General features: G+C 41.6%; 1 protein-coding gene across 1 annotated transcript; it reads right to left on the bottom strand.

Annotated features, from left to right (window-relative positions):
• Positions 1–138: 138 nt before the first annotated feature.
• On the bottom strand, positions 139–11108 carry zmynd12 (zinc finger, MYND-type containing 12). The gene is made up of 8 exons (XM_035740859.2): positions 10861–11108; positions 7621–7762; positions 7026–7197; positions 6204–6373; positions 4290–4412; positions 4044–4125; positions 2209–2354; positions 139–416 (listed from the first exon to the last, which is right to left on the bottom strand). Exons 1-8 carry the CDS (start codon positions 11010–11012, stop codon positions 288–290), a joined length of 1116 nt encoding a protein of 371 aa, XP_035596752.1. The 5' UTR covers positions 11013–11108; the 3' UTR covers positions 139–287.
• Between the last annotated feature and the right edge of the window lie 1204 nt (positions 11109–12312).

The following is a 12312-nucleotide window of genomic DNA, read 5'->3' as shown; positions in this document are numbered from 1 at the left end:
ATGAGCCTGAACATCACATCTGAAATGTACCTCTCCCAACATGTCTGCATCATGGGTCTTTTCTATTCTCAACTCAAAAACACACATACCGGTATGACACATCCTTACTGTTCAGTCACATCCTATCAGAAGTCACCATGGAAAGTCACAACATCTTTTATTCTGTAATGATTCTACTATGGCCCATTTTTTCATGTATAGAGTGTGCTTCTTTTGTGTTGTGCTGAGGTAGCCGGCTGGTGGATGGACAGGCAGTCAAGAAGACCGGCGGTCAGGCGGGCGGGCAGTCAGCTTGCGATGGTAAGGTGTGGGCCTCTCTCTGCTGCCAGCTGCAGCAGGCCCTGGATGGGCTCTGTTAGGCTATGGTCTGGGACCAGCTGGCTGGACTGCAGGGCCTTCCTGCCAAACTCCAGTGCCTGACAAAACACACACACAGTAAAGCCATTGCACCCACTGCCTGTTGTGTGTATATACACAGTATATTAATTTATGTATGTATGTAATATGTATCACTGTAAAATTGGGCTTTGCCCCAACAGTCTATAAAAGCTTCCTTAGCACCATGCTCACTGATCTGAAAGGACAGTTGAAAACATATCCAGTCCTTTGATCTATCAGCGACTATGAAGGAATGAAGACGAGGAAAGAAAAGTATTTGGAACTACTGAGACACTGCCTGGGACGTTTTACAAACCAGACAAAATAAATACAAATCTTCTGATGTTAATGCACCACGATGAAAGGTATTGAACTGAAATGATTCAGGCAATATCTAAAAATGTTTTGTTTATTGACAAATGTAAGCAATGGAAATTAAGTGCAGTCAGTATTTTGGATAGATTCAATAAAACCTGCCACAGTAAGGCTTATTCAGTATCTTCATCCATACCAATGTAGCCAGTTTACACACTTGCCTAATTCTGGAAGCATCCAACTGTAAAGGGAATCTAACTTTTTCCAGTTATTACGGACAATGGGGAAAATAGATATGTTTCTACACCACTACTGAAATATGGTATTGAATGAAAAATGTGTCCTTGGTTTTCCTGCTTTTTTCATTGTCTGTCATGCCTAGTCAGACTATAGGTGAATTTCAGTCATCTCTAATGGTGGCTTCCTGTCCTCATATTTCTCCTTCAACCACACTGATCTGAAAGAACAGAGCATTTAAAACCAAGTCTCCTCTCTTTGGCTTCTCCCACTTTCCTTTTCAGATCCGTGCAGATGAGGTATAGGTGACAAGCAACTGTCAGTAAGATGCACTGTAATGGCTAGCCAAGCTGAGCTTCATTCAACCCCCATTGAAGGTCGATCAATCATAGCCTGCTCCAGATCTCTACTGCGTGTCCTTTAGCCAACTCCTCTTACTATCTTTGTTGTCATGTGACGAGAGCTGCTGCTCCTGATCCCTGCAACAACAGCGAGGGAGGGACTGGAGAGATCGAAGCAGACGTGGGAGACGTTCGGGGTTTGTGTGTTATTTACTCTCGCCAAGACATTGTGTCCTATTGAACTAAAGACCATAACTCAGGGGTTTTCCCAACTCATTCCTCAGGACCCCAAGTGGTGAACGTTTAGGTTTTTGCCCTAGCATTACTCAGCGGATTCAAATAATCAACTCATCATCAAGCTTTGATCATTTGAATCAGCTGGCACTAATCAGCTGATTCAAATAATAAACTAATCATCAAGCTTTGATCATTTGAATCAGCTGGCACTAATCAGCTGATTCAAATAATAAACTAATCATCAAGCTTTGATCATTTGAATCAGCTGGGACTACTATGATGCATTAAACTCAGAGACTCCCTCCTTGGGTAATTCGTTGGTCAGTGGGATTGAGTGACCTTCACAATGTCAACTATTAAACTTCTCCTGGCAAATCCTTCTCTCCATTTGCATGACCTTTCTCCTTTCTCATAGATATGCATACTAGCTACATCCTTGGATAACACTCCCAAAATCCCCCACTAAGCACTAGCATACTTGCGAGATCAGAGAGAAGTTGCCTGGCCAGAAGCCCGGGGAGGGCAGTTAGAGTATCAAGCCAGTCGCATCGAGTCCCACTAAATCCCCCCAGAGTGATAATCTTTAAAGCTTTACCAATTAGAAACTAATCCTGTCTCTAGACAGCACTCCATGGGAAGCACATGGTGGAGGAAAATGTGTCAGGGTGTCACCAGATCACTGGTCATCATAACACCTCACCTTGTCTGGGGATCCTCCCAGGAACCACAGCATGGCCAGAGAGTGGGCCACGAGGGTGTTCTGGGCCGTAGCCTGCTTGGGGCTACTCTCCTGAACCTTCAGCATGGCCCTTAGCATCTGGTCTGCTTCCGCCTGCTGAGCTTCATCTGCATGGAGATCAATATAAAACACACACAAATTTATGCTAATGAATTCACTTCCAGGTCAAAACTAAACCTAAACCGCACAGAACTATGGGCCTACAGATCAGAGGTAAGGGTCTCAACTTCATGAGTCTTCAGGGCAGAATTATTGACTGTGACCACTGAATACTAACTGAAATATAGGTTTCCTGCTTTTTCATTATCTGTCATGCCTAGCCAGACTATAGAACAATCTAATTCATTTACAATAGACTCTCACACAAATCATGTATGTAAATGGAAGATTTGGGGTGGTGGGGGGGGACTTCATATTTCACTGACAACAACCAAACTGTTAGGAATTCCAGTAGGCATAGCCTAAAATGGATCTTCCTGGTTCATTCCCATTGTTTAAGTGATGGACAAAAATATAAAAAAAAGATGGACAATTTATGGCTGTGCAAGTTAAGCCTGCTATGTGGTTGTCCCATTAGGCAGGGGCTTTATGTGCATGGGGATCATTAGAAATCACACAAACACACACATTTATGTTCATGGATTGGTTTTATATAACGTTCGTCACCAGGTCCCAAAGCGCTTTACATTGTTTATGTGTTTGGGGTGGCCGTGACAGGGTCAACCTACTTCATCCACCACCAATGAGTAGATGTAGCCAACAGTAGCACCCAACCTGGGGCGCGCATAATAGCCATCCTGTGCCAGAACGCACATAATAGAGGAGATGAAGACACATCCCAGCAGAAACTGACCGGTGTGAGCTAACAGCAAGCTCATGCTCTGCAGTGGTGGCTCGCCTGAAAATCCTGGGGAATTGCATTGCCGCTAACAAGCTTAGCATAGTGACTAGGGCAGGGCAGCAGCAGAGAGGCGGTGTCGGATGCTGCAACAGCCAGAGATGTGTCATGAATGGTCTTAGTCAGCCCCCAGCACTGTCGATTTAAAGCTGGGGTTTAGCTCTAGGATAGCACGTCAGGGTAAGATGCTAAATTTAGCACCACTGACCTTATTTTCAGTGATCCACGAATGAAGCCAAATGCTGTTGGGCTGGTGGAGATGATGATTCCTACTGATGTCATCAAGCCACTTAGAGCTGGCAGTGGTGTTGTTTATTAAGTGTGTGATTGGCTGCAGCATGTGGCTGTTAGTAGTGAGCCCACAGAATTAAATAGACCAATTTAATTTATCTCTGTGTGTCAACAATTTATTATCATCTACCATCAATCTGTTCACAATGGTTCTGGGTATTGACTTTGACTGAAGGAGCTGATGCTAATTCAACAGCGTCATAATCTTCATTTATTTTTTATTTACCTTAATTTAACTAGGCAAGTCAGTTAAGAACAAATGCTTATTTACAATGACGGCCTACCCCAGCCAAACCCTAAACCGGATGACGCTGGGCCAATTGTGCGCCGCCCTATGGGACACTCAATCACGGCCGGTTGTGATACAGCCTGGAATCGAACCAGGGCCTGTAGTGACACCTCTAGCACTTAGATGCAGTGCTTTACACCGCTGCGCCACTCGGGAGCCATTATCTGATCAAGTTTCCATTTTCATTTAGTCTTGGTTTGAATGATTTGTCAATACATAAACCTGTTGTAGATGCACTACACATATACGCACCACCAAAGAATGTATACATATTTCTCAGCAGTCCTCGGTATCTATTTGATATGAAGCTGTACCCACCAAAAGAGTGCTCCAGCGTCATGGATCCTGGAGTATGCGTCTCCAAAAGTTTGGTGAGGTGAGAGTGCCATGTACTTGCTACCTGTAAAGTCAGACACAAAAAAGTAGTCAGGCAAACTAACACACCAAAACACTATGTTTTCATGGACACATTTGCTGTTTTAATGCTACTAGACCAGTAATATAATCATGATAACACAGTATTTTATCTTCAGTTTTACTGTCAGGCACATATTTAAATTTTACCTCAGTGTATAAGGAACTGGCAATATCCATCTTTTCTTGCTTGATAAAGACATTGGCCATCAGAAAGTAGCCACCACAAGTGACAATGTTATCCAAGCCATACTCCTCACTGGCATAGTACACCTGAAAACCAAAGAAACAGGTTCAGATCTGGAATATTTCAGTATATTATACCTCTATTCAAATAGGTAGTCAAAGTGCATCCATAATTCCTGAGATTCTCCACTGGTACTTATGTTTGGCATGGGGATAGCAAACTTCAGTGAACACGGAGCTAACATTTTGGACATGCAAAAGAGCATATGTATCAAGCGTCTCAGAGTAGGAGTGCTGATCTAGGATCAGGTTAGCCAGCACTTCTACTCAGAGACACTTTGTGAATACAGGCCCTGATTAGTTTAAAACAATACTGTAAAACTCCTTATAATCTGCACTGCGATCATTGTGTTTTCAGATTATTAGGGTTGGGTATGTTACTTTCTAAATGTAATCCATTACAGTTACTAGTTACCTGTCCAAAATTGTAATCTGTAACATAATTTTTGGATTACACAAACTCAGTAATTCAATCTGTTTACTTTCAGTTACATTTAGATTACTTTCCCCTTAAAGGTCCAGTGCAGTCAAAAACTAGATATTTCTGTGTTTTATATATACTTCCACACAATGAGTTTGAAATAATACTGTGACATTGTGAAAATGATGATAATGTCCTTTTGTTGTAAAAGCTATTTAAAAAGGCTACCTGAAATGTCAGCCTGTTTTGGTGCGATGGATTTCTGGCCTGCCTGGTGACATCACCAGGCGCTAAATTAGTTAATAGACCAATAATAAAGACTGCCAATAACAGCTAGCTTTCAGTTTTCCCGTCTCCACTCAGGCCACTCCAAGACCGTCCTAGCAAAATATATATATATTTTTTAACCATTTTAACTGATAACAATTACAATAAGGTACTTAATTGTTACCCAGGAAGTAGTTGATATTGAGATGAAAACGGCTGCATTGGATCTTTAAAAGTGCAGGTTCTGTTTTTCGACATTAACCTTGTTCTGGAGGGAGCTCTGCACAGTGGTTACTAGCTGGCACAGCCACAAAGTCAGAAAATCAGATTTTAAACTAAACCTTAACCTTACCCCTAACCTTAACCACACTGCTAACCCTAATGCCTAACCTAACCTTAAATTAAGACTAAAAAGCAAATGTTGGTTTTCATACGTTTTTACATAGCCAATTTTGGTTTTGCCGCTGGCCCATCTAGAGGAAATCGCTAAGTTCTGCCAGCAGTGTGATTCACATCAATGCGCGATGTAGATATCAATAATAACTGATATCAGTATCGCCCATAGGCTACACCACTGCTGTCGTCCTTACCTCCAAACATTTATTTAAAACGGAATAATATTTGGATGCAGACAGCGTTGGAAGACATACTTGGACTGTAGCCTATAAATGTCTATTCCTGCTCTTTTCCCGCTATCCATCAAACACACTTGGTGTGTCATCATAGTGGTCTCTGACTTGTGGTTTAAGTTTGTTTACTCATGTGTAACAAACTTAAACTTGTGCCTTTTTTCAATGCTGATTTGAGTGTCATTGATAAAACAGAAAGGTGTCAAGTAATCATCCAGTTTTTCAAAAGTATCTATAATCTGACTACAATATTTTTGCTGGTAAAGTAACGGATTTCAGTTATTTTTGTTTTGTAATATGTTACATGTAATCTGTTACTCTCTAACCCTGAAATTAGTAAATATGAAGTAGACCCACTAAATCCCATCTTTTCACCAAAGAAACAAAGAGAGGAAGCCACTTCACACAATTGAAATGCCCCCCCTATAGTTTGACTGCCATAGTAAATATGTGGTTTTGAAGCACTGGTAGATTTGACCACTGATAAGCTTTGACACTCACGTCGTTGGCAAAGTGCAATAGCGCTCCCTCCAGGTTTTCCGTGGCGGTGTAGAGGCGACCCAGGTTGCGGTGCAGCTGGTGGCGGACGGTGTGGCTACACTCGGGCGTCTTCATCACCGTCCACTCTGCCTGAGACAGGTACCCCTCTGCCTGGGACAGACTGCCCAGACCTGGGGGGAGGGGAGCAGAGGAATGGGTCATTCGCAACACAACAACAGTCTACAGTTCAGTGGCATTGGTCACTCTACAGGTCAGAGTAGCAGGGTCAAAGGTCACATCCAGGTCAAAACTAAACTTAAACAGCACAGAACTATGGGCCTACAGATCAGAGGTAAGGGTCTCAACATCTAAATCATGAATCTACAGGGCAGGACTATTGACTGTGAAGGCTGAACACTAGCTTTAGATCCATGTGCGTATCTCTGACTTTAGCGGAAATGGGAGAGTTGAGAGCGAATTCAAATCAAATCAAATTCTATTGTCACATACACGTGTTTAGCAGATATTATTGTTATTGCGAGTGCAGCGAAATGAAATAGCACGGTTCCCAAGTAAGATTCGGCCCGGAAGGAATGGATCAGTGTTTCCACAAAGAGTTCGACACAGATCAGCAATGATTTGAGTTCAACACAATGCTGAAAATGGACTGAAGACACAGTGCAGGTTCTCTAAAATCTAATGTATCCACTACTACCCTTGCATGAATATTGTAAATACAATAGTATCTCATAGCTGCATTTGAATCGATTTGGTCTCTGCCTTCCTGTGGTTCTTTGGTAAAACTGCCAGCTCATGGGGAGTTTCCTCCATCTTGTGACTCACCCACATTTGCCTCCGCCAGCAGGAGGTATGCAGGGACCAGCTGGACAGCACTGGGGCCGTAGACATCCATAGCACAGCGCAGGGAGAGCTGGGCGGCAGGCAGTGACTCCTGATACTTCCCCTCGAACAGCTTCTTCTGAGCCACAGCCCTGGAGATCTCAATCAGCTCCTCCTAAACAGGGGTTACACCAGGCAAAGACACGACAGTTACAGTACAGGGCATGCTTTTCCGTAGGTTGTTTCCGCACAAAATCAAAGTTATCGGACATTTCTACAGACGTAATTTGCGATTGAGGGCTACAGATTTCTAAAATGTTGTATAGGCTCTTAATTAACAGATGGCATGAAATCCTCTTGTCCTCAAATTACTCTTTAGCTATGCAAATGTCTGACAAAACATTGATTTGGGGTTCAGCTATCTCTATTCAGGTTCATATTCATTAGACAACAAACAGTAGAAAAGGACTGAATGAGCCTCCCTAACTGGACTTATCCATAAGAATCGATGGTTTTTGTTTCCCTTAAAAACAAAACAAAAACGTTTCACTTTGGTGTGCCCTAATGAATGAGACCCTGGTGAGTGTCTGATCCTCACTTGTCTGTGCAGTATCTGGGCGCGGTGGTGGTCTCTGTCCGCCTGCAGGCTGTGGAAGGGCATTGCGGTGCGGATGGGGATGAGCAGCTGGCAGATCTTCTCATGGATTCCTACCCAGTCAGCCTGCTGGTGTTCCGTGTCACTGAAAAAAAAGAAAAAGAGACATGGGCTGCATTCCAATCTCCAAAATGGGCTCCCTTCCCTTTGTCCTAGCTGACCCTGCTGTGCGAATCACACAGGACTGGATGTGAGCAATGTGGTTTCTCACAGTACTTACTTACATTTCTTGTTTTCCGGAACGTTGTTTTGAAGACATTATACCTGTACTTGTATGCATTGGCATGTCATGCGTAGATCTGTCTACAGAAACATTTTAAGCGACACTAGACGAGATGAGACATCAGTCTGCCTGCATAAGTCACATTGCCTTCTCTAACAGTTTAATAAGAAGGCATAGGCCTAAGCTATGATTTGAATCCATGTGCAACATATTTAAATTCCCCTAAAGGTATCCTAAATTGTATGCCATTAAATAACAGGTTTATAATTTCATGCATCTTGCTATTTTCCCAATGGGTTGGAACTGTCTGAGTTTCCTCATGTTTTCTTTCTGCGGTGCTTGAACATTCCAATGTGTTTTTACTGGTCTGGAGTTTCAGTCACGTCATGGCAATAACACAGCATATGGGCTGGCTCACAAGGGCTGAAATGTGCATGCACTTACTATGCACTCACACAAGAGTCAAGGGGATCCTAAGGACACAGACCTGTACTTTCTCATTCATTGAAGGTCCCTAACTCTGAGTCTGTAGACCATAATGTGTTTGGCTAGTTGGGATTGTAGCTGTTGCTCCGCAGCATGGCAGTGTTTATCCAGACCCTTGGTACGGAGACGTGTATTAAATCGGGACGTAGGCAGACAGCTGGCCCCAGAAGTAGGCTAGTTTTTCTCTTGTTTTGGAGAATACTTGCAGGATGAGAGAAATGCATTTTAAAAGAAGAGATGCAGCAGGGGGAATAGAGCCAGGGATATAACACACTTTTAAGCTCCCTCAGAGGGAATGGATTTAGTGTCTCATCCCTTAAATCTTAGGCCTAGTGGAAGGCTGTCACCAAGCACTAGGTCATATTATGTACAGTGCTTTCAGAAAGTATTCATACCCCTTGACTTATTGCACATTTTGTTGTGTTACAGCCTGAATAAAAAAAATTATACAAAACAAGTGTCTCACGCATCTACACACAATACCCCATAATGACAAAGAGAAAACATATTTTTAGAAATGTATTGAAAATGAAATATTGCATTTACATAAGTATTCACACCCCTGAGTCAATACATGTTAGAATAACATTTGGCCGCAATTACAGCTGTCTTTCTGGGTATGTTTTTAAGAGCTTTGCACACCTGGATTGTACAGTCAAATTGATAATTGATCATTTCTACATAACCATTTTCAAGTCTTGCCACAGATTGTGAAGTAGATTTAAGTCAAAACCTAACCCGGTCACTGGGGATTTAATTAGATTTATTTAAACCTTATTTTACCAGGTAAGTTGCTTAGAACAAATTCTAATTTACAGCAACAACCTGGGGAATAGTTACAGGGGAGAGGAATGAGCCAATTGGAACCTGGGGATGATTAGGTGGCCATGATAGTATGAGTACAAGATTGGGAATTTAGCCAAGACACTGGGGTTAACACCACTACTCTTACAATAAATTCCATGGGGTCATTAGTGACCACAGAGAGTCAGGACACCCAGGTCATACCTGCCCCAAACATAGAGCGTTGTATTCAAGACAAACTTAATTTATTTGCCACATTTTTTAAAGTTTTACTTTAGTGCCTTATTGCAAACAGGATACATGTTTTGGAATATTTTTTATTGTGTACAGGCTTCCTTATTTTCCCTCTGTCAATGAGGTTAGTGTTGTGGAGTAACGACAAGGTTGTTGATCCATCCTCAGTTTTCTCCTATCACAGACAAACTCTGTAACTATTTTAAATTCACCATTGGTCTCACAGTGAAATCCCTGAGCAGTTTCCTACCTCTCTGCCAACTGAGTTAGGAAGAACACCTGTATCTTTGTAATGACTGGGTGTATTGATACGCCTTCCAAAGACTAATTAATAACTTCACCATGCTCAAAGGATATTCAATGTCTGTTTTTTTTTGTGGTTTTTGTACCTATCTACCAATAGGTGCCCTTCTTTGGGAGGCATTGGAAAACCTCCCTGATCTTTGTAATTCACTGCTAGACTGAGGGAGGGACCTTACAGTATGTGTGGGGTACAGAGATGAGGTAGAGTTCATTCAAAAATTATGTTAAACACTATTTATGTTAAACACTAGAGTCCATGCAACTTATTACGTGACTTGTTAAGCACATTTTTACTCCTGCCATAACAAAGGGGTTTGTTTCATCCTTATTGACTCATGACATTTCAGCTTTTAATTTTGTATTAATTTGTAAAAAAATATATATATATAAAAAAAACTGAAGACATCATACCACTTTGACATTATGGGATATAGTGTGCAACAACATGACCCCCAAAAAAATCGCAATTTAATTCATTTTAAATTCAGGCTGTAACAAAATTTCTTGGGGGAAAAGTCAAGGGGTGTGAATACTTTCTGAAGGCATTGTATTAGTAAGAAGCTTAGCTCTCCCAAAAGTGACAAATTCAGCAAATACAGCAAACCAAGTGGCGAGGCTACTGTTTGGATGAAGAACGAAGTAAGGATTGTGATTTTAAATGTAGCATATAAAACTAGAAATTCAGTAGGACTTGCTATTACATAAGGGTGCACTCTTTCAGAGACCACGTGATAGGGCTTAGGCATAATTCACTTGACATTATTCTCTTAAAAATATGCTTCAGAAGAGCTAACTTGCTTTCCAACTGTTTCCAGTACCACATTTTGACTGAGGCAAACACAAGTCTGCTTTTAGTGCTCTCTAGTAATACTTTTGTAGCTAGCTAAACACTGCCACCTAGTATTGAAACTGGTCAGATGTATTTTTCATAAAACTTACAAGTCAGAAGCTTTTAACTACTGCAACTTACTAGCACGTTGTTATTGTTGTGTAGCTAACTACCGGAGTCCACTAGTTACACAACAAAAAAAGTGGAGCCATATTTAAACAATGGCAATAATTATTTATGGTCATTTAAGTACTATCTTTGCCAGCTAGCTATGTCGACTACTAACGTTACTTCATAAACTTACCAGTAGAAAGTTACTCGACATTTGGTGCATTGCAGGTAAGCAAGGTTTTGACAAAGCTCACAAAGCTTTTTCGCTCCTCGTGGGTTTGCAAGTGGATTTATCGCTGACGTCAGTACCGAAACATGAGATTTACTCCTCGTTGTTGAGCTCATGATAAACTAAATAAAAGTTTACCCTGTCTGCTATTGTTCGGTGAGAAGAACATGTTTTACAATTTGTTTCCTGAACGCTTCAGGTTGCTATGGAGACGACCTTTGATGGTATTACTTGTTTAAAAAAGAGAATAGCACAGAAACACAGGCATCCAACAAATACAAACAGATCCGCGTATTTAAACGTTTGTTCTGTATGAACATATTTAACTTTTGATCAGATAAATAATACATTTTATGACACATTTTCCTGAAAATGTGTACACTGAGTGTACAAAACATTAAGGACACCTGCTCTTTCCATGACAGACTGACCAGGTGAATACTATGATCCCTTATTGATGTCACTTGTTAAATCCACTTCAATCAGTTTAGATGAAGGGGAGGAGACGGGTTTTTAAGCCTTGAGACAATTGAGACATGGATTGTGTATGTGTGCCATTCAGAGGGTGAATGGACAAGACAAAATATTTAAGTGCCTTTGAACAGAGTGTGGTAGTAGGTGCCATGTCAACTAAGTCACACATAGCAGTCATTGTTGGTTTTGACAATGTTGACTCATCTTGCTGAGCTCCACTGAGCATTTGACCTCTTTAACCTTCTCCATTATCTCCTGGATCATCTGATGCATTTCTGACTGCCCTTTCTTAACTGAAACAAAAATACATTTACAAAGAGATGTCTCATTGGTTTGTTCCTTACTAATGCATGGGTCCATCATCCACACACAGTACATATAAACTTTTCTCCCCACTCCACCAGTGGTTTGTCAGGCTCCAAGTGAATATGTGGTTACGGGTTACCAGGGTGATGAGATTCCATCCATTGAAAACACTGCCAGGCTCTTTTCTTCTCCATGTCTCGCTGTGGCTGGGGCCGAGGTTAACACTTCACATTGGGCAGTATGTGTAGCTTTAGATTTCTCAACAACCTCAACCTCATGTCTTTTCTGGAATCTCTTATTACAGAGTGGACACCGGTACTGGTCACTACTTCCCCAGTATCCACCGATACAAGCCAAGTGGAGGCTGTGTCCACATGTGGTGGTGACTGGGTCTGAGAACATCTTCAGGCAGATGGAGCACACTGGTGGACTGCTGATGGCTGCCATAGTCTGGCAACAAAGACACATGTTGCTGTTATTGTTGTTGTTGTTGTGTCTACCCCTAGATTTCAATGACTCCAAGACAAGTTCCAAAGACTATGAAACCAGTGTTTTCCATGTATTGTTTTAGTGCTTGTACATTGAACAGTTCAAAGTATGACAGCTTGCTTGCGTTGAAAGATCAGTAGATAGCTG

The sequence above is a fragment of the Oncorhynchus keta genome, chromosome 28 (assembly GCF_023373465.1).
Source record: "Oncorhynchus keta strain PuntledgeMale-10-30-2019 chromosome 28, Oket_V2, whole genome shotgun sequence".
Classification (NCBI taxonomy): domain Eukaryota; kingdom Metazoa; phylum Chordata; class Actinopteri; order Salmoniformes; family Salmonidae; genus Oncorhynchus; species Oncorhynchus keta.
This window is presented reverse-complemented; position numbering and strand designations above follow the sequence as displayed.